This window comes from Schistocerca piceifrons, chromosome 3 (genome assembly GCF_021461385.2).
Source record: "Schistocerca piceifrons isolate TAMUIC-IGC-003096 chromosome 3, iqSchPice1.1, whole genome shotgun sequence".
Classification (NCBI taxonomy): domain Eukaryota; kingdom Metazoa; phylum Arthropoda; class Insecta; order Orthoptera; family Acrididae; genus Schistocerca; species Schistocerca piceifrons.
In genome coordinates this window covers 254,543,126-254,568,526 of record NC_060140.1, presented here as the reverse complement: position 1 = coordinate 254,568,526, position 25,401 = coordinate 254,543,126, and the positions used below count along the sequence as shown (strand labels likewise).

Here is a 25,401-nt window from a genome sequence, read left to right as displayed (position 1 = left end):
CTATCGCAGTCCACTTCACCCCTCCGCCGCCCCACACCGAACCCAGGGTTATTGTGCGGTTCGGCCCCCGGTGGACCCCTCAGGGAACATCTCACACCACACAAGTGTAACCCCTATGTTTGCGTGGTAGAGTAATGGTGGTGTACGTGTACGTGGAGAACTTGTTTGCACAGCAATCGCCAGCATAGTGTAACTGAGGTGGATTCGTGCCAGGGACCAGGTGCTCCTTCCCGCCCAGAAAGCCATGCATTAGACCGCACGGCCAACCGGGCGCGCTTTTGTTCTGTTACAGAAAGAGCTATAGCATAATTTTTAATCTAAATCATAAGAGTGGCTTAACATTCTTCACTTACTGTTGGTACAGACGAACCAGGGACTGTAATCTGCGATCTCTCATTAGTAGTTTAATATCTAACAACTGTGCTACAGGTAAACACAATAATGATTACAATAAAAAGCAACTGGAATGAAATGTTTACTGTGGAATATTGTCACTGTTCTACTCATTTCATTTCTGGAACTGATAATTGAGTGATAATTGTTCTTGTTAAAGCATAATGTAATGTATTGCGAATACATAGAAAGAAGGATCCTTTATTGTATGATTATATGATAGCGGAACAAACACTGGTAGCAGTTACTTCTGTAAAATATCTGGGAGTATGCGTACGGAACGATTTGAAGTGGAATGATCATATAAAATTAATTGTTGGTAAGGCGGGTACCAGGTTGAGATTCATTGGGAGAGTGCTTAGAAAATGTAGTCCATCAACAAAGGAGGTGGCTTACAAAACACTCGTTCGACCTATACTTGAGTATTGCTCATCAGTGTGGGATCCGTACCAGGTCGGGTTGACGGAGGAGATAGAAAAGATCCAAAGAAGAGCGGCGCGTTTCGTCACCGGGTTATTTGGTAACCGTGATAGCGTTACGGAGATGTTTAATAAACTCAAGTGGCAGACTCTGCAAGAGAGGCGCTCTGCATCGCGGTGTAGCTTGCTGTCCAGGTTTCGAGAGGGTGCGTTTCTGGATGAGGTATCGAATATATTGCTTCCCCCTACTTATACCTCCCGAGGAGATCACGAATGTAAAATTAGAGAGATTAGAGTGCGCACGGAGGCTTTCAGACAGTCGTTCTTCCCGCGAACCATACGCGACTGGAACAGGAAAGGGAGGTAATGACAGTGGCACGTAAAGTGCCCTCCGCCACACACCGTTGGGTGGCTTGCGGAGTATCAATGTAGATGTAGATAATTTTGTACAATAATGAAAGTGCAGCAACGTAGTCATGTAACAGTTCATAATCACTTGCAATAAACCACAAATCACAATCATCATTTGTTTCCAACAATCAAGGTAATGCATCAATTTTACACAGTGAACATATTTTAAGAATAGAACAAGAAAAGAAGTAACAATTAGCGTTTTCCTGCATAAGTGTGCTCCATTAAAGCAGACTAACATTCAAGCTCCTAGGAATTCTCATGACCTCCACTATGATGATCATCACTTCTTTGAGAATACAACTAGGAAATTCCTGAAGACTTCTGCTTGTTGCAATAAATATCAGTATGTGTGTGTGTATTACAATGACAACTTACTGTCAATCATTCTAGTAATAGATATATTAAAACATAAAAAATTGCTTATGACTTATAAAGTAGTACCACTTTTCATTTAATATGTCATCCTGACAGAATGATACTCCCTATCATCAACCTTTATTCCTAGCACAACACATTATATAATAAATAATGAGTACAATACCGTTGCAGTGTGTGTGTGTGTGTGTGTGTGTGTGTGTGTGTGTGTGTGTAGTACAAGAGAAACACCTACAAGTATTTATCAAATGCTGAAAACTGATCAGCTACTGCTGGGATGACTGGTAGAGACAACATGTTTTGAAACAGAACAGCCATTATCAAAATGTGAGTTTTGCCATCTACAGTTATGGAAAGGATATTCCAACCTGGACTTTCCACTGTTTAGTTTCACTGTCAGTGAGGTAAACAGTACACAGAATTTATGCATTTAAATTCACAATATTAGGTAAGAAAAAAGAACATAAAGTGTAAAAATAAGTTTTAAAACAAATAGATAAAATCAATAAATATAACACTGCAAAATATGCATTAAATTTTTTTTTATATGTGTCATATAAATGAACTTCCATGCATTAATGAGACAGGGAGAAAGTCAACATTTGGAGAAGAGTACAGATAGACAGTCAAAGACTATCTACCGTGGAAGACAAGAACAAGCAAAAGGTCAAGCTTCCAACAAGAGAACAAGCTTGGTATTATAAAAATACAGAAAAAGGAGCTGTTCTAAATTGATATTACAATACAACTTATTGCAAATATGATTTTAGTTGACTCTTAATGATTCTGTAAATCTATGAATACAATGTTAATTGAAATAAAGCAATGAATAATTGACTAATGCCAGTAAAAGTTACCACTTAATTGAAAAATGAGAAATCCCCCAAGCTTTCATTTAATTTGATTTTTTTTTTTAACTTAGTGATTCATTTGAGAGAGAGAGAGAGAGAGAGAGAGAGAGAGAGAGAGAGAGCATTGGAATAATGGTAAAACACTATGACTGCTCCGTGGATTTTAAACTGATGCTTCATGAATTTCCAGTCATTAAAGTTACAAATATTACAAAAACCTAATAACAAGAAACTTGACAAATTTATTAAAGGGAAAAACATCATGAGCAGTTTTCAGTAGTATGTCTTAGTTACACCTGCTCCAGGTATGTTACTTTCAACAGCTAGTACAGAAACTTTCCTCTTCAGCCACATGTAATTTAGTGCTGTGACTGCATGGAGGTAGGAGGCAGATGGAGTGGGGGGGAGGGGGGGGAGGGAGGGGGAAGGGGGGCATGTGCACAGCTAGTAAAAACATATTTTCAATAAATACTGAACTTCTCACTTTCTAATAAAAATGATGAATCTTGCACATCATTTCTTACATTTCTTGCTTTACAGATAACACAAGGTCACCTTACAACTCTCAGAGTTATTGCAACTGGATGAAATTATTGTAGCTCGTTACCTTGATGGCACAGAGACGTGTGGCTGGGTGATCACTTATAACAAAAAACACTGATGAAACAATGCACCTGAAAAAGGCCTTCCTAACAATTTACAGAGCAAATCAGATATTTTACACAATCTTGAAATTTGTACCAAGTTTCTCTCATTGTCAAGTAAAACGGGCAGCACATCCTGCTTCTCCTCCTCCTACCGCCGCCACCGCCGCCTTAAAGGGTTGGCGATCATGTATTTATACCAGACGTGGCACACATTTTAAAGTGATAGAAAACTGATCACAATTAGCGTAGACATTCTGAACTGGCAGCCAATGAACTAATAAAGCAAGACATCCATCCTGGCAAAAGGAATGTCATCAGTATGTTATGCTCTTACACTTCTATCATCAGTTTGTAACAGTCTGTTTCTTGTGGTGACATACTACTCCGACTCAGTTCTTCCTATGGGCTGCTATTCTGGGGGTCAAATGCACAAAACATGGACACAATTAATTTAAATTGCAGAAAAGGGCTATAAGAATAACAACTAGAAGTAGTAATTGGGCTCAGTGTAAAGAACTATTTGAAAACTTGGGTATTCTTACTACACCAAATGAGTAAATTAACATTACTAACTATTTAACAAAGAGTTCTCTGCAAAATCTTGAAACAGGAGCCAGTTTGGACTTACATTTACTGGAGATGTATGGGGGGGAATCAAAACAGCATTTTATATCAGAGATTAGAATTGTACTATACATTGTCTGTGGAGATGAAAAAGATTATTAAAATACATCTATTTAAACAGGCAGCTAAACCATTCTGCATAAATAATGGATATTACACAGTTAAAGATTACTCAGAGGACTCACAGTAGCAGTTAATAAGGAAAAGGGATAACCTCAACAATCTGTCATGTTACAACACACGATAAAAATATAATACTTTTACAAGAAACTCATGTGCCAAAATACATAGCACATAATAGGATTGTTTTGCCATTCTCCTGAGCTCAACATCTCACTCATCAGGGTGGGATGTTGACTCAGTTTTTCAGTTGGAACGAGCATGAAGACGTGCATCAAGCATAGTTGCATGTTTACTGGTCTGCAGTTAGTACAAGAGGCACATCAGCATGTTCATGGTCCAAGAGTCAACAGTAGGTGTCCTTAGTATGTGCAGCCATTAAGTGCTAAACTATGTTTTATATAATAAGTTATGTGGTGCAAATGGTGTGTAGGTCAAAGAACACGGTAGTACAATAAGGGCAAACTGAATGAGGCAGCTCTATCCTGATTTAGGCTTTCTATGGTTTTCTTAAATAATTTCAGGCAAATGCTGGCTGATTCCTTCATCAAAGCCATGGTGGACCAGCTGTCCTATCCTCATAAAGGCACAGATAATCTGTGTGTATGTATGTTTGGAGCTATTTATTTTCAATGTATCAATATGACAAATACTCTACCATTAAACAAATATATAAAGATAGAAAATACTACCACTACCACTACTACTACTACTACTACTACTACTACTACTACTACCACCACCACCACAGCTGCTGCCACCGCCGCCACCGCCACCGCCGCCGCCGCCGCCACCACCACCACCACCACCACCACCACACAGAAGTATTTTAATGTTAAAATCTATTTTTGAAGGCTTATTACTGTATTACTTTTTGTTGGAATTCACATTGCCATCTACTGTGTTTGATACAAATGCATTGTAATAGACAGCAAGAATACAGAATACATAGCAAAACAAAGGTCACTTCTTGTCACACTACTACAACTGTTATCGTAGATACACATGCAAACTTCAGTTTCTTGCAAAACATATGCTACTGAGCACCCACTAATTGATAGCATAGCCCGACCTTTTGTCTTAATCATGGTAATTTCATATTCAAATCCCATATCTATATTCAACACTAGCAAGAAAATATTTCCTTTTGTTTAATAGTCATAGTACTATGGCAAAATTAACATTCAGTTTTTGGATGTAGTGCAAAATACTGCTTAATATTCAAAAAACACTAACAACTGTAAGTTTTATAGAGCATTAAAGGCGAAACAAAATATTTAACATTATATCTGACCTGCGAATGATGGCTTCCATTCATTGTTCGCAGACTGAAGAGTCACAGTTTTCACATTTACTGACAAAACAATGTCTTCTTCCACATATTTCAAAATCAAATTGTTACATTGGACATTAATATTACTGACTATCCTATTGACCATACTCTGAACATATCCTGGAGGTGCAGAAATGTTCTCTTGGCTGTAACAGAGCAGAAGCTATAAGAAGTATAAATCCTAAATACACAAGCCCAATACAAACACTTACAATGAAGCAGAAGAAAACCATATACTAATCAAACGCTGAAACTTAAATAAGAAACAGCTGAGAAAAATGCAAAAAGTTAAATATTATACATTTATTTATGAGGTTTTGCGAAGCTATCTGATTCAGAGGTATTTTAATTGGTTGCAGAACAAATCGGTACACAGACAGTTCACGGATTGCATATCTTAAGAAACAAAAGATTTGCTGTATTGTATGCATATTCAGTGGAGACTTGTTTATTTGGTTCTATTAATTCAGATCTCTGGTTCATTTAGATTTTCTTTCTTTCTTAATAGTATCATAACTGTACATTGCGGTATTTCATACTCCAGAAGTATAGTCACACCCACCAATAATGAACCTAGCAGCACATCTCTGAAATGCTTCAATATCTTCCTTTGATCTGACATGGTGGGGATCCCAGACACTTGATAAGTCTCATAAATGGGTCACTCAAGTGTTCTATACTTGATCTCCCCTATAGACAAGCTATACTTTACTGGACCTCTCCCAATGAACCAAAATCACCGTCCCTTCCCTACAACTGACTTCATGTGCTCATTCCTATTTCATATCATTTTGCAACATATGTCTAGATATTTCATTGTTGTGATGGTGTCATGCATAATACCACTAATACTGTATTCGAACATTACAGGAGTGTTTTTCCTACTCATCTGCATTAACTTACATTTTTCTACATATTAGAGCAGCTGCCATTCATCACACCATACAGAAATTCTCTTAAGTCATCTGGTATACTCCTAAAGTCACTTCCCTGCGAGCTACAGTGTCATCAACAAACAGTCACAGATTGTTGCTCACCCCATCTATCAGATAGTTTACATGTAGAGAACAAGAGCAGTCCTATCACATTTCCCAAGGACACTCCCGAGAATACCTGTCTCTGATAAATACTCACTAAGACAACATACTGGGTTCTATTACCCAAAACGTCTTCAAGCCACTCACATATCTGTGAACCTATTCCATATACTAAGGTCTTCATCAACTGTTTGCAGTATGCCACTTTGTCAAATACTTTCCAGAAATCTAGGAGTATGGATCTGCCTGTTGCTCATGGTTCACAAGCTATTATGTGGGCAGAGTACAAGCTGAATTTTGCCCAAGTGATGCTTTCTACATCTGTGCTGATCTGTGGACAGGAGCTTTTCTGTCTCAAGAAAATTTACTACACTCAAAATTAGAATATGCTCAAGAATTCTGCAGCACGTTAGCATTAGCGATATTCGTCTGTAATTTTACAGGTCTGTTCTTTTACTCTTTGTATATATGGGATCCACTAGTGTTTTTTCTAGTCATTTAGGACTTCATACTGGGTGAGAGATTCGTGATAAATGTGAGGTAAGTATGGCATCTATGCTGAAGAGTACTCTCTATAAAAATGACTTATTTGTTTTCAACTGTTGCAGTTGCTTCTCAATGCCAGGGATGCCTATTTCTGTGTCCTCCACAGAGAAGACTGTGTGATGGCCAAATGATGGTGTCCATATGATCACTCTGTGTGAATGATGTTTTAAATGTGGAATTTAAAATTACAGCTTTCTGTTTGCTGTTTTCTATTGCTACACTAGACTGATCAATGAATGGCTGGATAGAAGCCTTTCACCTTCTTAGCAGATTTATGTAGGACCAGAATTTTCTTGGGTTCTCAGCAAGATCTTTCACTAATGTATGACAGTGTAAGTTGTATGTTTCACAAACCAGCCTTTTTATAGATGTGTGAATTTCTAATAACTTCTGGCTGTCTACATTTCTGAGATTGCAACTATCTCCATTTCCTCAGCATTTTCTGAATTTTATTATTAAACCACAGTGGGTCTTTTGCATCCTTAATATACTTCCTTGGCACATACCATTCTGTAGCACAATTTACGATCAGTTTAAACTTTGCCCAAAATTTCTCCACATCCATCATAATGGAACTAAATGGTGTCCATTCATTATTAATATAGAATTGTACAGTTCCATATTTCTCCTGTTGGCTGTGAACTGACACAGAAGAGAAAGGCAGTGGTAGATAGTGGCAAGAGACAAAAAATTGTATGCACTACATATAGTGGATAATGGGAGTTGTCCAACATTGCTGCTGAATTTGATGATGGAATTTCAACAGTGTCATATTAAATGAATAACTGAAAAGAAAATGAAGACTTTTGTTTCAAACTGATTACAAAGGACAATCTGCTGAGTCAACAATAATCGAGTCCTGGAAAAATTAGGGTAGGCAATTGGTGAGTCCAATGGAGCAGTTAGTACATTGAATAAGAGATATGATGTAAATGTTGACCCATCAGAGTTCGGTGATTCATTTGAATATATTCCAGCAAGAAGCCACCAGAGTTCAATAATGCATCTGCAAACATTCCATGATGCCAGGATGCTTCGACATAGGTGTTAATGATGTAAATGACTGGAAGCAAAATGACAATGATTTCTGATAATGGAATTACTGCTATTTGTTCATCTGCAGAAAACAATGATAGTGATGTTAAATTAGCTGACAAAGTTGGTGATCAATCTGAAAACATTATTATGCCACATATACTGTCCAGCCAGATCAACGTGACCACCTGTCAAAGGACTAAATAACTACTTTCTGAAGCACAGACCACTGTGATAAGTCCAGCAAGATACCAACAGGGATGTGGAGCCATTATGACTCCACTGCTGTAGCCAGCTGTGGTAGGTTTCTCAGTTGAAGATCCATGGTGCAAAAAGCCCAACTGAGATAGTCCCACAGATTCTTGACTGAGTTTAAATCCGAGGAGTTTGCTGGAATGTGGAGTATGGTAAACTCATATTGGTGCTCTTTGAATCACACAAGTTCACTGTGAGCTGTGTGACATGTTGTGTTGTCCTATTGGTAGAAGACATCGTGCTGAGGAAAAACAAACTGCATGTAGGGATGGACACGGTCTCCTAAGCAGATGCATATTTGTGATGATCTACGGTGCCTTCGAGAATGAAAATATCAGCCCAGGAACGCCAAGAAACATTGCACACACCATAACGTTTCCTCCTTGTTTGCTTTCAGGCTTTTTCGCTCTACATGTCAGCGATCATCTGTCCGATGGAGCATAAAATGTGATTAATCTGAAAAGGTCACCTGTTGACACACAGTGGATATCCAGTTTTGGTAATGATGGGCTCTGGCCTTCATCATCAGTAAACAGCAGTCAAGATGGGTTCATGAACCAGGCACCTGCTGTGGAGACCCATACACAGCAATGTTCAGTGAACAGTCATTGAGGAGAAACCTTTGGTTCACCTGGGTAGTCACTTACTCAACAGTTGCTCACATATTAGCCTGTACACAGTCATCATTCACCCATGATCTATGGCCTGTGGTGTACCACAGTTGTCTTGGCACTAGATTTGGCTAGTACCATTTGGCCATGCTTGATATACTTTAATCACAGTACCATACAAAAAGTTTACAAACTTAGTCATTTCAGAAATGCTTCCACCACCCTTGGGTCAGAAGCCAATGATCATGTCCTTTTGTATATCATATAAATCACTCTGTTTCCATATTACGACAATGACTGTGCCATTTTCTGCATCCCCCGATATGCTATATATGCCCTCCACTGCTAGTATTGCCAGCTGCTATCTGTGAGTGGTTATCCCATGCTGACACTAAACACAGGTGGTGGTCACATTATTGTGACTGGACCGTGTAAATAGGCAGTTGCGCAAAACAAAGCAGAATGTTAAGTGGAAGCAACTTTGGCTGAAAAAAACACTGGTGAAACTGATGCATGATCTTGTGAGGGGTCAGGATTACAAGATAGAGACCATTTTGTGGAGTCAGTCATCATCAAACTAATCACAAACCCTTCTCTTTTCACTCAATAATTCAATCATCCCCCCCATGAACCATGGACCTTGCCGTTGGTGGGGAGGCTTGTCTGCCTCAGCGATACAGATGGCCGTACCGTAGGTGCAACCACAACGGAGGGGTATCTGTTGAGAGGCCAGACAAACATGTGGTTCCTGAAGAGGAGCAGCAGCCTTTTCAGTAGTTGCAGGGGCAACAGTCTGGATTATGGACTGATCTGGCCTTGTAACATTAACCAAAACGGCCTTGCTGTGCTGGTACTGCGAACGGCTGAAAGCAAGGGGAAACTACAGCCGTAATTTTTCCCGAGGACATGCAGCTTTACTGTATGATTAAATGATGATGGCATCCTCTTGGGTAAAATATTCCGGAGGTAAAATAGCCCCCCATTCGGATCTCCGGGCGGGGACTACTCAAGAGGACGTCGTTATTAGGAGAAAGAAAACTGGCATTCTACGGATCGGAGCGTGGAATGTCAGATCCCTTAATTGGGCAGGTAGGTTAGAAAATTTAAAAAAGGAAATGGATAGGTTAAAGTTAGATATAGTGGGAATTAGTGAAGTTCGGTGGCAGGAGGAGCAAGACTTTTGGTCGGGTGATTACAGGGTTATAAATACAAAATCAAATAGGGGTAATGCAGGAGTAGGTTTAATAATGAATAAAAATATAGGAGTGCGGGTTAGCTACTACAAACAGCATAGTGAACGCATTATTGTGGCCATGATAGACACAAAGCCCATGCCTACTACAGTAGTACAAGTTTATATGCCAACTAGCTCTGCAGATGATGAAGAAATTGATGAAATGTATGACGAGATAAAAGAAATTATTCAGGTAGTGAAGGGAGAGGAAAATTTAATAGTCATGGGTGACTGGAATTCGTCAGTAGGAAAAGGGAGAGAAGGAAACATAGTAGGTGAATATGGATTGGGGGGAAGAAATGAAAGAGGAAGCCGTCTTGTAGAATTTTGCACAGAGCATAACTTAATCATAGCTAACACTTGGTTCAAGAATCATGAAAGAAGGTTGTATACCTGGAAGAATCCTGGAGATACTAAAAGGTATCAGATAGATTACATAATGGTAAGACAGAGATTTAGGAACCAGGTTTTAAATTGTAAGACATTTCCAGGGGCAGATGTGGATTCTGACCACAATCTATTGGTTATGAACTGCAGATTGAAACTGAAGAAACTGCAAAAAGGCGGGAATTTAAGGAGATGGGACCTGGATAAACTGAAAGAACCAGAGGTTGTACAGAGTTTCAGGGAGAGCATAAGGGAACAATTGACAGGAATGGGGGAAAGAAATACAGTAGAAGAAGAATGGGTAGCTTTGAGGGATGAAGTAGTGAAGGTAGCAGAGGATCAAGTAGGTAAAAAGACGAGGGCTAATAGAAATCCATGGGTAACAGAAGAAATATTGAATTTAATTGATGAAAGGAGAAAATATAAAAATGCAGTAAATGAAGCAGGCAAAAAGGAATACAAATGTCTCAAAAATGAGATCGACAGGAAGTGCAAAATGGCTAAGCAGGGATGGATAGAGGACAAATGTAAGGATGTAGAGGCTTGTCTCACTAGGGGTAAGATAGATACTGCCTACAGGAAAATTAAAGAGACCTTTGGAGAGAAGAGAACCACTTGTATGAATATCAAGAGCTCAGATGGCAACCCAGTTCTAAGCAAAGAAGGGAAGGCAGAAAGGTGGAAAAAAGGAGTATATAGAGGGTTTATACAAGGGCGATGTACTTGAGGACAATATTATGGAAATGGAAGAGGATGTAGATGAAGATGAAATGGGAGATAAGATACTGCGTGAAGAGTTTGACAGAGCACTGAAAGACCTGAGTCGAAACAAGGCCCCGGGAGTAGACAACATTCCATTAGAACTACTGATGGCCTTGGGAGAGTCAGTCATGACAAAACTATACCATCTGGTGAGCAAGATGTATGAGACAGGCGAAATACCCACAGACTTCAAGAAGAATATAATAATTCCCATCCCAAAGAAAGCAGGCGTTGACAGATGTGAAAATTACCGAACTATCAGTTTAATAAGTCACAGCTGTAAAATACTAACGCGAATTCTTTACAGACGAATGGAAAAACTGGTAGAAGCAGACCTCGGGGAAGATCAGTTTGGATTCCGTAGAAATGTTGGAACACGTTAGGCAATACTAACCTTACGACTTATCTTAGAAGAAAGATTAAGAAAAGGCAAACCTACGTTTCTAGCATTTGTAGACTTAGAGAAAGCTTTTGACAACATTAACTGGAATACTCTCTTTCAAATTCTGAAGGTGGCAGGGGTAAAATACAGGGAGCGACAGGCTATTTACAATTTGTACAGAAACCAGATGGCAGTTATAAGAGTCGAGGGGCATGAAAGGGAAGCAGTGGTTGGGAAAGGAGTGAGACAGGGTTGTAGCCTCTCCCCGATGTTATTCAATCTGTATATTGAGCAAGCAGTAAAAGAAACAAAAGAAAAATTCGAAGTAGGTATTAAAATCCATGGAGAAGAAATAAAAACTTTGAGGTTCGCCGATGACATTGTAATTCTGTCAGAGTCAGCAAAGGACTTGGAAGAGCAGTTGAACGGAATGGACAGTGTCTTGAAAGGAGGATATAAGATGAACATCAACAAAAGCAAAACGAGGATAATGGAATGTAGTCAAATTAAATCGGGTGATGCTGAAGGGATTAGATTAGGAAATGAGACACTTAAAGTAGTAAAGGAGTTTTGCTATTTAGGGAGTAAAATAACTGATGATGGTTGAAGTAGAGAGGATATAAAATGTAGACTGGCAATGGCAAGGAAATCGTTTCTGAAGAAGAGAAATTCGTTAACATCGAGTATAGATTTAAGTGTCAGGAAGTCGTTTCTGAAAGTATTTGTATGGAGTGTAGCCATGTATGGAAGTGAAACATGGACGGTAACCAGTTTGGACAAGAAGAGAATAGAAGCTTTCGAAATGTGGTGCTACAGAAGAATGCTGAAGATAAGGTGGGTAGATCACGCGACTAATGAGGAGGTATTGAATAGGATTGGGGAGAAGAGAAGTTTGTGGCACAACTTGACTAGAAGAAGGGATCGGTTGGTAGGACATGTTTTGAGGCATCAAGGGATCACAAATTTAGCATTGGAGGGCAGCGCGGAGGGTAAAAATCGTAGAGGGAGACCAAGAGATGAATACACTAAGCAAATTCAGAAGGATGTATGTTGCAGTAGGTACTGGGAGATGAAGAAGCTTCCACAGGATAGAGTAGCATGGAGAGCTGCATCAAACCAGTCTCAGGACTAAAGACCACAACAACAACAACAATTCAATCATATTAAACTGCTTTAATTTTTTATGTTTAGTATGTTATTTCATGAGTGTTTGTGTCTACCAAATAAAAACCATGATGCACTAGATGTGTTTAGATAATCTGCACATATGATGAGAAAGCTGTCCCAAAAATTATCTACGCATTTCTCTTTATTTTCTGCGTTTTCTCTCTCACTCATTTATTTGAACAAACAATTATGATTAAAATTAGCAAGGTGCATTTCAGACACTAAAACAACAGCTTAGTTTCGGCACATCAAATTGCAAGAAAATGACAAAACATACTTCCTTGGTTTCCTACGTGATTCCTTTGCGGCAACACTGGTAGTTCCTGAATGACCGGTTGCTTCTGGACACACAGTATCTTCATTTTTTAAGTTCAAAATGCATTCTGAAAAAAAGGGCACACAGATCCAAACTAGTGGAAAATTTTAATCCTGTTACAATCTACGTGAAACTTGAATCACACCCAAAATAAAATTCATTAAGCATTTTTGGAGAAACCAACCAATAGTGTTTATTGTGATGCTTATAGGCTCAGAATTCAACTTCGTCCAAGGTACGTGAATCAGGAGTTCATGTATGTGACCACTTGCAAAGCTGAATGGCAGCTGCAGTTCTTGCTCCAAGACTTCAAGTCGAAGCTCCAGATTGTGAAAGGAAGCATCTCCTCCCCATAAAGAAACCTACAACAGAATAACTATTGGTATACATTTTAATGACAGACTCAACTAAGACAAAATTCAGTATGATAGTCCAACTCTACATCAAGTTCAGCTACTGAATTTTACAGAAACCGTAATCTTCAGGCACCAAGTGTTGCAGTACATGTCATATATAAATAATGAACAGGCTCACAAGTTCATATTGTATTCACACAAAATCTTTAAAAATATCATTTACCTTTACCAAACATAATCACATAAAGATATTTATACAGTGTACAAGAACTTTAAGGTCACAATCATATGACCAGGACATGATTCTAAACACAGAACTCTGTGATAATGAATTAATGGCTAGGAATGAATCTTTAGCATTTTATTGACACAAACAACTTGAGCCTTACAGTAACAATTGAAGGTCACAAAGATTACAAAAAGTATGTAATTCAGCTCTGTGGTACTCCATTGGAAACTCCACTGACACAATTCAACTCTGTGATTAAAATCATATGGTTCCATAGCTTGCTCATGTTGTTTATGATTGGAGGGTACATGTTACTTCATCAGTGCTCTCCACATTGTATTCCTCTAAAAGAGTATTTCATAGTTAAGTTGATGTGATCTTATGGATGATTTCTCCTCCACACAATCAAATGTAATCTGCTTAAATTCTACAGTACAAAAAATTCTTTCTTGAGACTCTTGGCAAACTCTCTGATTTGATTGCAACAACTTATATTCCCATTGAGAAACTGCAGTGAAACTTCTTTCTGCACAGTCACTCAATTTTCTGGACACTACATTCAGCTGCACCAGTCTCAACGACCGGTCATGCACTATACATAGTGGCAAACTCCACCTCTGTGTATTAATTACGGTAGCACCGCAACACCGATATGGCAAGCAACTGATTGTTAAGAAATCTAAACAGTTTAGAGACACATGCCTGACACGCAATGTCCCTTGCCTCAAACTATTCAATTTCTGATCATCTACCATCTGTATACTGTTTGTGATACCCTGTATGTTCACATACCTGCAATTACTATGCAAACAATCTCATAGCCCTTCTCCAGCATTCCAGACTTCCCTAACAAGCACTACATGTCGATTAAGAATCAGTTATCAAAGCACGGTGGTCATGTGTTGTCTGATGTCCCCAATGTCTGTGAAGTATAAGGCTTGCAGGGTTAATTTAAGGTGGAGATACATAAAGAAATCTGCCAGTGGCAAATCTGGAGAATAAGGAAGAACAGTCACCATGTATTGAGCAAGAAAGTTGAGCACATGGATTGCAGTGTGCAGACGATCATTGTCATGAAGGAAATTCCACCATCCACTCAGTTACAGTTCTTACCAACCCCCTCCCCCCTCCCAGAAGTGTTGCAGTAGCCATTTCAAAACTTCCATATTGACAGTTTCGCCCTTGGGTAGAAATGAATGATGTATCAAGACCTTCCTATTGAAAAAGACAATCAATATCATCTTAATCTTTGTTTTTATCAGCTGGCTATCTTTGTTTTTATCAGCTGGCTATTTTGGGAGGTGGGGAAGATGATGAACACCATGCCATTGATGGTCACTTGGTCTCCAGATTGTATGGTAGCACCAGGTCTCACTCATCTCCTATGAAGATGGTTTCCAAAAATTGTGGATTCCAGTCAGATATGTCAAAGAAATCTCCACACTTTCCATCAGAGTTTGCTTCTGCTAATTTGTTAGTGTGTTTGGTACAAACGGGCCACATAGCTTCCACCTTTTTAAAAGTTCATGAACAGCAGTACTTACACTGTCTTGTTGGATGTCATCTGTGACTGTGCTTATTGATGGTCGACCCAAATGCGGCTCATACTTGACACCTTCCTTTCTGTCTCTACAGCATTTAAAACACTCAAACACACACGTTTTACTCACTGCTTCAACACTGTACTCCTTGAGTCTCCATTTTCATTTTACTTAATTTGAATCAAAATTTCATGTTATGTATTGTTCCATTTAGCGCTTCATTTTACAACAATACAAGTTCTCACAGTAACTTGGTTGCAGCATACACCACTGCTCCACTTCGGTCATCTGAACAACAGCGAGTGCTTGTTGACATACAGGCCATTCACTGAACTTTTCAGATGCAGCTTGGAATAATAATAATAATAATAATAATAATAATAAAAACACTTGCATATTACTACATCAGGCCAACTGAATGTGATTCATGACATAATTTTTTTGTGAGCATGTGATGTCATGTAAGTGAATGTATTTGAAAATTAGTTGTTTAGTATGTTACTATTTCTAATCTAGATCTTGTCATCATCTTTCTCGGGTGTTTATTTGAGATTGGTTTGACAGTTATGAAAAGATGTGCAACATGGCATCTACCACAATTTTACTTTAAAAGTACGGAGTGTTCAATAACTGTACAAAATGCCACAAATATGGGAAAGTGATTAAAATGGTTAAAGCTTTTTTTTTCTATACTAGGGATGGATTTACATAGCAGTGCTGAGAGGACAGTGCTCGGAGATCTAATCATAGAGACACTTGGTATGAAAAATAAATGCTTATCATCTGTGACACTATTATGCTAGCTGTTTTTAAATTTTTCTTTAGCAGTTCTGTTTTCATGGGACTAGGATCACCGAACATGTCATTTTGTTACACTTATTTTTTGAGTTATCTGTTTCGTAAATACAATGGTGTTTTATTTTCTGTAGTTATTTTGTGAAAGTGTTTATCTTTTAAGCGTTTCCTGAAAGTTACATACGTTTTTACTCAGTTTTAAGAACTCTTGAGGAATGTGCTATATTTTGGTTGGTATCAGGTAATTCAGTTAAGTTACATTGGTGAAATGAAGTTATTGATAGGAATGTAGCTCTCCATTTGCTGGTTAGTTAAAGTTTGTGAACTGCTGACCCGTATCCGTTTCATGAGAATCACGAAGTTAACTTTGTAGTGAAGATATAACTACCGACTTCACAACAAAATAGACTCTTTTTTTTGTGACAGTTGCTATTAGGTGGTTGTTGGGCATTGTTAAGTTCAATTTAGATGCACAGGTTACTTGAGTATAACAATACCAGCTTTATATCAAAACTGGTTTTCTGTATAGTTTTTGGTATAAATGCTATACCATGGTTGGTTAGAATCATGCAGATTAATTTAGCTGTACATTTTAATTGAAAATAATGATACTAACTTTAGGTTAGTATAATGGAAGGAAACATTCCACGTGGGAATATATAACTTTAGGTTAGAATTTATAGATATTTTAAGAAAGATAATTTAATTAATTTCTTTGTTTATGGGTTTTCCATTTTGTGCCTGGTCAGAGCTCCCAGTTTCCTGCAGATGATTCATTAATTACATACCAGATATACCTGCTGTCATGTAGTATTTGTGTGCATGTTTTTCATAAATGTCAAGTCATATCTACACAAACTGCTTACATCCACCATTTTGATGTTGTTGTGGATCACAACTGATGCCCAATACTGAAAGGTTCAGTATTTTCATAAGGCCGATGTAATTCTTTGAACTCTGCAGGTATACCGGCAAATACAAGTTCTTTCCTTAATCACACATTCCCAATTTCAATGAAAGCAAAATAATCAATAAACATATTACAAACACATATTTTACAATGTTTACCTGTGAATCTTCATGTCTGAAATTTTTTATGTATTTATCCACATAACTAAGTAATATAGGTGTGATGTATGATTCCAGTTTGAACATAGCGGACTTTTGTTATCACAGAACATAGTATCTTCAGACAGCAAAGACCTGGAGAAAGAATACATCATTACTACACTAACTGCAATGCAAAAACAGATTACTGAAATTAAAAAATTTCTACAGAAACACTATCATACTGGTGAAAAATTTAAACTGATGTACATCTATTTATTCAAATAATTCACCACAAAAAAGAAGAAGAAAAGGTTTAAAAGGAGAGGATTGTAGGACTAGAGTAAATGGGCCAGCAATGTATTTACATTTGGAATTCATTAACTATGTATTATATAATTACTAATCTTATGGCAAAACATACTGTATGCCTCGGAAAAATTTCAACTCAAGTTTGGGACATCAAAGTAAACACTTTGCGAGGTACTGGTAAATGTTGATCACACGATAGTCAGAATGAAATAGTCATCGAATAAGTATTGTGTCATATGGCAACTTATGACATTTCAAAGATATCTCCCCCCAAGAAGTCATGGGAGACATAGTACAAGTTTAGATTGGACAAAGTTGGAGCAGAAAATCAATCATGAGCATTTGAAAGAAACCATTCCAGCATTAATCTTAAGTGGGTTAGGGAAAGCATGGATGGTGCAAGTCTAGTTGTTCAGATAGGGATTTGACTTTCACTTCTCCAAAACGTCAGTCAAGTAACTTGGTCAGCACATAGTTCAGTGTAAGGTAAAAATATGTGAATGATAATAATCAAGACGAAATGATTTGCCACATTTCTCCAGCCTGCTGACTATCCTGTGCATACGTGTGCTAAGGCAGAAGGCTGAATAGTACATAGAACTGCTGTCAACAAATAAGCAGAATTTGAAATGTATCCTTACTGTAGACACTGTATTTTAAAGGCAACTCCAAAAAAATGATACTTTACTAACCCATGTAACACAATTTTAATAATGCATTCTGAACCACTAAAGTACTCTGCCAAGAAGAAAAACAGCAGAATGGAGGGCCATCCTGAAATGCCCCCTTCATGGATTTGTGCACAATATATATCCATAGAGTACTATGCAACCTTCCCAAGTCTAAAATGTACTACTATCAGATGTTATTTAAGCTGGAATGGCACTTTTATGAACACATTCGCATAGCTTGCTTGTTGTAGGTGTCTTGCAAATCAACACAGTGGAAAGCAACAAAAAGGATTCCAGAATCCAGGTGAAGTGGAGGTTTTTGGTTTTGGTTTAGGGTGCAAAAACAACTAGGGTCATACATGCCCATGTCAGAACTGTTGAACAAGAAGACAAAGAGTGGAGTTAAAATGACTACACATTAATGCCAATTGACGGAAGAGAAGACAGTTAAAAACAAGGACATGCAGAAAGGTCTACAAAATACGTCATACAGAGCCAGAGGTCCTGAACTAAAGATTAAATGTCCTTCACCATATTGCTATAATGGATAAAAAGTAAAACACGGTCAACAGCCTGGGCATTGTTTGCTAAAACAGCGAATAACTCAGATGACAAACACAAATAAGAATGAAGGTGGTTAAAAAAGGGGCATTCAAACAGGAAATGGCAGACCGTCAAAGGTTGAGGGCAATGACCACAAATTGGTGGGGATCATCACTTAACAAATGGCAATGGATGGAAAGACAGTGCCTGATATGCAGTCTAGCTAAAATGACCTTCTCACGGCGAGAGGGCTCAGAGGAGATTGTCCAAGCCGCTGGGAGATGCTTAAGAATCTGGAGCTTGTACTCATGAAGGAAGAACCAGTGGTAACCTGCTGACAGACAGCAATGCAGAGATCATCATAGGGAATGTAAGAACTTGCAAGCTGAGGTACAAGGACTGCAGCCTTGGCAGCAGCATCAGCGGCCACATTTTTCTGTCAGACTGACATGCCCGGAAACCCACAAAAACATCATCGTGGCTCCATCAAGAGTGAGTAAGTGACAGCTTTCCTGGACCATTGCAGTAAGGGGTGGACAGTGTACAGCACACAGAGGCTTTGAAGGGCACTGAGAGAGTCGGAGCACATGACGCAATTGAAAAGCCTGTGTCGTCAGATGTACAACATGGCCCGATACAGGGCGATGGGCTCTGCTGTAAATACTGAGCAGTGCTATGGAAGCCAATACTGAAAATCGTCAGTGCCAATATAATGAAGGCACTCCCAACACACTGTCAGTCCATGAGCCATCACTGTACACAAAGGTACTATTGCAAAGTTCTGCGCAAAGGTCGTGAAACTGATAGTGGCAGAACAAGGCAGGAGTAGTGTCCTTAGGAAGCAAATGAAGGTCAAGGTGAACACAGACCGCAGCACAAAGCTAAGTTGGTGAACACTTTACATCCATCAGGAAAGTGGCAGCTAGCATGAAGTTAAGCTACCAGAGAAAGAGCCGAAAGCACACTCCACGAGGTAACAGAGAAGAGTGACACACCCCATACTTGGGATCAAAGGAGTCATCAAAGGAGGAGGCATAGGATGGGTGGCCACACATGGCAAACAGCATGCATACCTGCTAAGGAGAAAGTCACAGTGGTAGGACGGCGGTAATTCGGCAGTCTCAGCATACAGACTCTCAACTGGGCTAGTGTGAAAGGTGCCAGTGGCCAAACAGATGCCGTGATGGTGGATAGTATTGAGGCAGTGTAAGGAGGACAGACATGCAGATGCATAAATGAAACACCCATAGTCTAGTGTCAAACGGACAAGAGCCGGTGCAAATGGAAGAGGATGGTTCAATCTGCTCCACTAAGGACACGTAGGACACTGACAGACCAGCATACAGCGGGCTGCCAGGTAAGATAGATGGGAGGACCAGGAAAGTTTCCTATCGAGCATGAGCCCCATGAATTTCATATTTTCAATGAATGGAAGACCAACAGGCTCAAGATATAAATTGTGCCGCCAGAAATTCATACAAATGGTTCTGACAGGGGAAAATGAAAGCTATTGTTGATGTTTTGTTAGCAAATATGATCGAGACATCGCTGAAGATGCCCCTCAATGAGACAAGTCTGTGGAGAACTGCAATATATGGCACAATCATCAACGAAAAGGGAGCCAAAGATGCCCGGCAGGAAACAGGCCATTATAGGGTTAATGATGATAGGAAAGAGGACAACACTCAGGACAAAACCCTGGGTCACACCGTTTTTCTGGATAAAGTTGTCCAGCAAGGCAGAACTCACATGCACCTTGAAAACTCGGTTTTTTAAGAATTCCTGAAAGAAATGGGGCAAACAGCCAGTGAAACCCCACGAGTAGAGAGTACGAAGGATACCAGTCCTCCAGCAGGTGTCACAGGCTTCCTCCAAATCAAAAAGCATGGCCACAATCTGGGATTTCTGCAGAAAACCATTCATGACACGGGTTGACAAAGTGAGGAGATGGTCAACTGCAGAATGCCGTGCTCGAAATCCACACTGTGCAGTTGTTAGTAAATTGCTGGACTCGAGCCACCACACCAACCGGACATGAACCATACATTCCATCACCCTGCAAGCACAGCTGGTGAGAGAAATTGGGCGGTAGCTAGAAGGAAGGTGTTTGGCCTTACCGAGCTTAGGTATGGGTATGACAGTGGCTTCACGCCAGTGTCTGGGAAATGTGCCCTCTGCCCAGATGTGGTTGTACATATGAAGGAGAAAGCCCTTGCCAATAAGAGAATGGTGCTGCAACATTTGAATGTGAACATCGTCTGGCCCAGGGGTGGAGGATCAGGATGAAGTGAGAGCATGATCTAGCTCCCTCATAGTAAACGCGGCATTGTAGCACTCATTATTCTGAGAAGGATATCGCCCGAGCCTTCTCCACTCTTTTCCCAATGGAGGAAGGCAGAATGGTGGTGGGAGGAGTTCGAAATCCCCACAAAATGGCAGCCTAAGGTGTTGGACATAGCAATAAGGTCCACTATGATATTTTCTGCTACTCTCAGGCCAGAAACTGGGGAATGGATCTCGGACCTGGAGAGCCGTTGGAGGTTGGCCCACATGATAGAAGAGGGAGTGGAACTGCTAAAAGAACTAGTAAATTAAATCCAGTTAGCTTTTTTGCTATCCTGAAGAATGCGACGATACTGTGAACAAAATTGTTTATAATGAAAGCAGTTTGCAACCATGGGATGATGGTTAAAAACGTGGAGAGCACATCACCATGCGCGAACTGCATCACGACATGCCCACCGAGGGACTGGGACATGGCACAGGAAAGAGGAAGTGCGAAGAATGGAATGTTCTGTGGTGGTGAGGATAATGTTTGTAAGATATTCTACCTGGTCATCGCAACTGGGGAAATGTTGTTCGCCGAAGGTCGCTAGGGGGGAGTAAAGCTTCCAGTCGACCCTAGTAAGCTGCCATTTGGGAGTGCACAGAGGTGGGGTAGGAGTCAGCAACCAGATAGCACATGGGAAATGGTTGCTTGAACATGTGTCACAGAGAATGGGCTACTCGAGACAATGGGCAGTGCAGCAGGTCAAGTCCAAATGGGAATACGTGTACGTGGAGTCTGAAAGGAACGTGGGTGCTCTTGTGTTAAGGATGATGAGATTACACTGATTGAGAAAGTCAGCCAAGAGGGCACCTCTTGAACAGGTTCTGGGAGAACCTCAAAGGGGATGGTGTGCTTTAAAGTCATCAAATAGCAGAAAGGAGCGAGGTAGCTGCCCAATAAGCTGGCAAAGTGGTGACATCGAATGAGGGACAGATGTAAACAGTACAAAGGGAAAGGGTCAAGTGAGGAAGGGAAATGCGGACTGCAACAGTTGGAGCTGGGTAGTCAGGGAGATGGGTTGGCTATGATCATCATTCCAGATTAGCAGCATGACTCCCCCATGAGATGGAATGCCATCCTGGGGGGAAGGTCAAAGTGGACTGGGAAGAAATGCGAGAGCTCAAAGCGGTTGTGAGGATGCAATTTTGTTTCCTGATAGCAGAGTACAAGGGGACACTGTGATTCTTTGTTGAATCGAAGGCTGCAAACATTCCATTGGAGGAGAGTCATGAAAAGGAAAAAAACAAAGGGTTGTCATCTCGGCGACTGCCGAGTGCCAGCCTTTGAAGACTCACTGCTACAGGGCACAGTGGCTAGAGAATCCTGCTCCATGAGGTCAACAGAGGCATTGGCATTCTCCTTCTGTCAATCTGTGGAGTCCAGTGCAGAAAGATGGTTGGTGGTGTGCACCAGCAACACAGAGGTTGGCCGGGCAAGGGTATCGCGTGGTGACACCATCAAAGAGGATCTCAGAGTCAGCGAAGGAGAAGACCGTTTCCCTTTGATTGATTACCTGCAGCCTTTCTGGTTGGCAGATGAAGACTCAGATGTTTGTTGGCTGGAGGGATGTAAAAAGTCTTCCCAAGAGTATTCCTTCTGCCCTTTCCAGCCTGCTGGTTGTGTAGCATGTGACTTCGCCCTGTGAGTCGGAAGATTGGTGGCTTGGTGCACAGCTGGAGGAGGAGATGGGGATGCTACTATGATACGGGGCGATTTTACAACTGCGGCGCTAAATTTGAGATCACACATCTGCATTGCCATGTCCTTCGTGGAGTTAGATGTAGCAAGAACAGTACTGTAGGTGCCAGACGGTAGAACGCAAGGCTTCCGGCTAGCCAGCAACTTGCAAGCGACTGGATAAGGCACTTTTTCCTTCACACAGATCTGAACAGCCTGCTGTGGCACTATCTCGGGAGAAGGTGGGATAGACAACATTGCAGTTGATACAGCCACGAGGAGGAGGTGGACAATCACCCTCATGAGCATCCCTACCACAGAATACACATTTGGCGGCCTGTTGACAGGACTGTCAAGTGTGGTTGAAATGACGACACTGGTAACAGCGCATCAGGACTGGAATGTACGATCGAACTGTGAGAAGTTCATAGCCTGCCTTGATCTTGGACTGAGCACCACTCTACCAAAAGTGAGGAAAAAAGTGTGTGTGGGAATTAAGGATGCATCTACTGTTTTCATCACCCAATGGACTGCAATGACACCCCAATCAAAGAGGTACGTCTGGATTTCTGGCTCAGTCAGACCATCGAGCAGCCTAATGTAAATAACACCATAGGAAGAATTCAGCATTCACTGGGCCTCAACATGAACAGGATAGCAGCGGAGGAGCAAAGCAGCAAGCAGTTTTTGTGCTTGAGAATCAGGAGTAGTTGCAAAAGCAAAACTGCCATTTCATTAATGGCAGTAGGAATTCACAGGACCAGCAATTGCATCAACACCTTACTGAATAATAAACGGATTCACCATAGTGAATGACTGACTGTCTTCAGTAAGTGAAACAACAAGGGACTGTGGTACAGCTGGAAGGGTCTTTGAAACTTTTGCCTCATTCCATTTATGTTTGGCAGACGCTGACAGTGAAAAAGATGATTGGCTCACTGTGAGAAAATCCCCCATTATCACCAGCACCTCCAATGGCGTGCCCCTTCCAACTGGGCACCTCCTCAGAAGGGAGCACACCCACCTTAGGTGATTATTCACACCTCAGGTCAAACCTGAAAACCTGACAGGGAGACCAATTGGCAATCAGAAGGTATCATCTCAGGCAATCATCCCTCCCTGGACCTGTCCTTTACCAGGGGATATGTGCGAACACTACATGTCAACCCAGGGCTGGGAATTGTGTGTTACCCAGTCACCTGTTACACGTCAGACGCATGGGCTGGCCTTCAGGAGTGCACAGGGAGGAAGAAGAAAAAAGTGGAGGAAAGGCAGGAGAAGGGGAACGAAAAACAGAAAAAAAAGAAAGAATGAAAGACAGTGGAAAGACTGTTCTGACATCGGCAACTGAATATACAGAAAGAATTTCCAACAACATCCCAGACATATTTCCCAAGAGAGGGGAAAAAGAATAGCAAGAGGACAGCCATGCAGCACAGAAGGGAAAAGATGCTGCAAAGGATTTTCTCACAGTGAAGCAAGCACAAACCCGTCAAAGAGCAGCGAGCCTATTGGAGGGGAGGGGAGGGCGGGGGGGGGGGGGGATGGTTTGATCAACCTCCTTTCTTTCCAGAACTTGTGAGAGCAATAATATTGTGGTATGTTTTCAGGTATGTATGATTGCTTCCAGTTTTATGTGGAGCAATAAGCTGTTTCCATGAACTAGGTAATTCCACAGATTCAAATTTTATTACGAGCTCCAAAAGTAACTTGTCTCTAGTGAATTAGCTGTCACAATATGCTGCACTGGACATTAAGAAAAGGCCTGCTGCTGTCCCTCAGAAGGAATGAAGATTACTGTTTAACATTCCATCAACAGCAATGTCATTAGACATGGAACACAAGCTTGGATTATAAAAGGATGGGGAAGGAAATCAGCTATGGCATTTTCAAAGGAACCATCATGGCATTTGTCTGGAGTGATTTAGGGAAATTGTGCAAAACCTAAACCTGGATAGCTGGATGGGGTTTGACCTGTTGTCCTCCCAGATGCAAGTCCAATGTGTTAACGAATGCATCACCTCACTCAGTGCTGTCCCTTGGGCTGCAGTAAAAGACTGGCATCCCTACCAGCCACGTCTGTTACTGTCCCGCAGCATCAAAAAGTTAGATCTTGGTAGTGTTAGACATTATAGAGTAAAAATATTTCACAACATTGTGCCCTGGGTCTCTTGCCAAGGTTTAAAGAACGTCACTACTTCAGACAGCAGTAGCGAAGGACATATTGCCTTTCCCATTCCCTGATATCACCTACGCTGTTTCCCCACACCTTAGCAGGTGAAATGGAATGATTAACGGAATTCAGAAAATCTCTCCACTGTTTCCCTCCTAATCTCTTTAATTGTTAATATTGCTCACATCCTTACAATACAGAGACTGGCCAAGTATTTGGTCGCAAATAAGCACTTCAACCTCCACCATACAAATGTTTGCAACTATTGATGGAATTACATGCACTGTTCCACTGTGGCATAACTTTGCTGTAGAGTACTCAGTTGCCTTTACTGGGAAACTACAGTACTTAGAGATGGTTTTATATGACACAATTACATGAGCATTTCACAATGCCATAGTAAATTTCAACCAGTCATTCACCATCTACAGACAAAAGGCAAGTGTTTTCTCTTGTGTTTTCAACAATACTGAAGGCAACAGCAGGTCTTAAGTATTGTCAAAAAACAAAACAGAACTGATTTGCAGCAAGTGTCTGAAGATGACCAACAACTGAGTCATAAAAAATAAATACATTGTAAAATTAATCACTGACTCTCCATAGACGATACATCATTTTTTCCAACCATGCAGATGCCTATCTATCTGTCCATCTGAAATATATACCTTTTATAGGGAAACTGCCGAAGCTGAACACTCAAGGACTCAGGAATGAGGTATCAATCAGCACATGGTCGGAGCAATGGAATAGCACTGTTTGGCCAGTATCGGCACAGCTGAGCGATGCAACAGGTGGTGACACACCTCATACTTCCAGCACA

The 25,401-nt window shown here is 40.5% G+C and overlaps 1 protein-coding gene across 1 annotated transcript in view; it reads right to left on the bottom strand.

Moving 5' to 3' along the window:
• Positions 1 to 25,401, bottom strand: part of LOC124788557 (vacuolar protein sorting-associated protein 13B) — a 221,355-nt gene that overhangs the window by 177,494 nt on the left and 18,460 nt on the right. The window contains exons 2-5 of the mRNA XM_047255828.1: positions 16,898 to 17,032; positions 13,093 to 13,270; positions 12,870 to 12,975; positions 5,138 to 5,322 (exon numbers count right to left, since the gene is read on the bottom strand). Coding sequence (XP_047111784.1) covers positions 5,138 to 5,322; positions 12,870 to 12,975; positions 13,093 to 13,270; positions 16,898 to 16,984 — 556 coding nt within the window. The 5' untranslated portion in view covers positions 16,985 to 17,032. The remainder of the gene's footprint in view (positions 1 to 5,137; positions 5,323 to 12,869; positions 12,976 to 13,092; positions 13,271 to 16,897; positions 17,033 to 25,401) is intronic.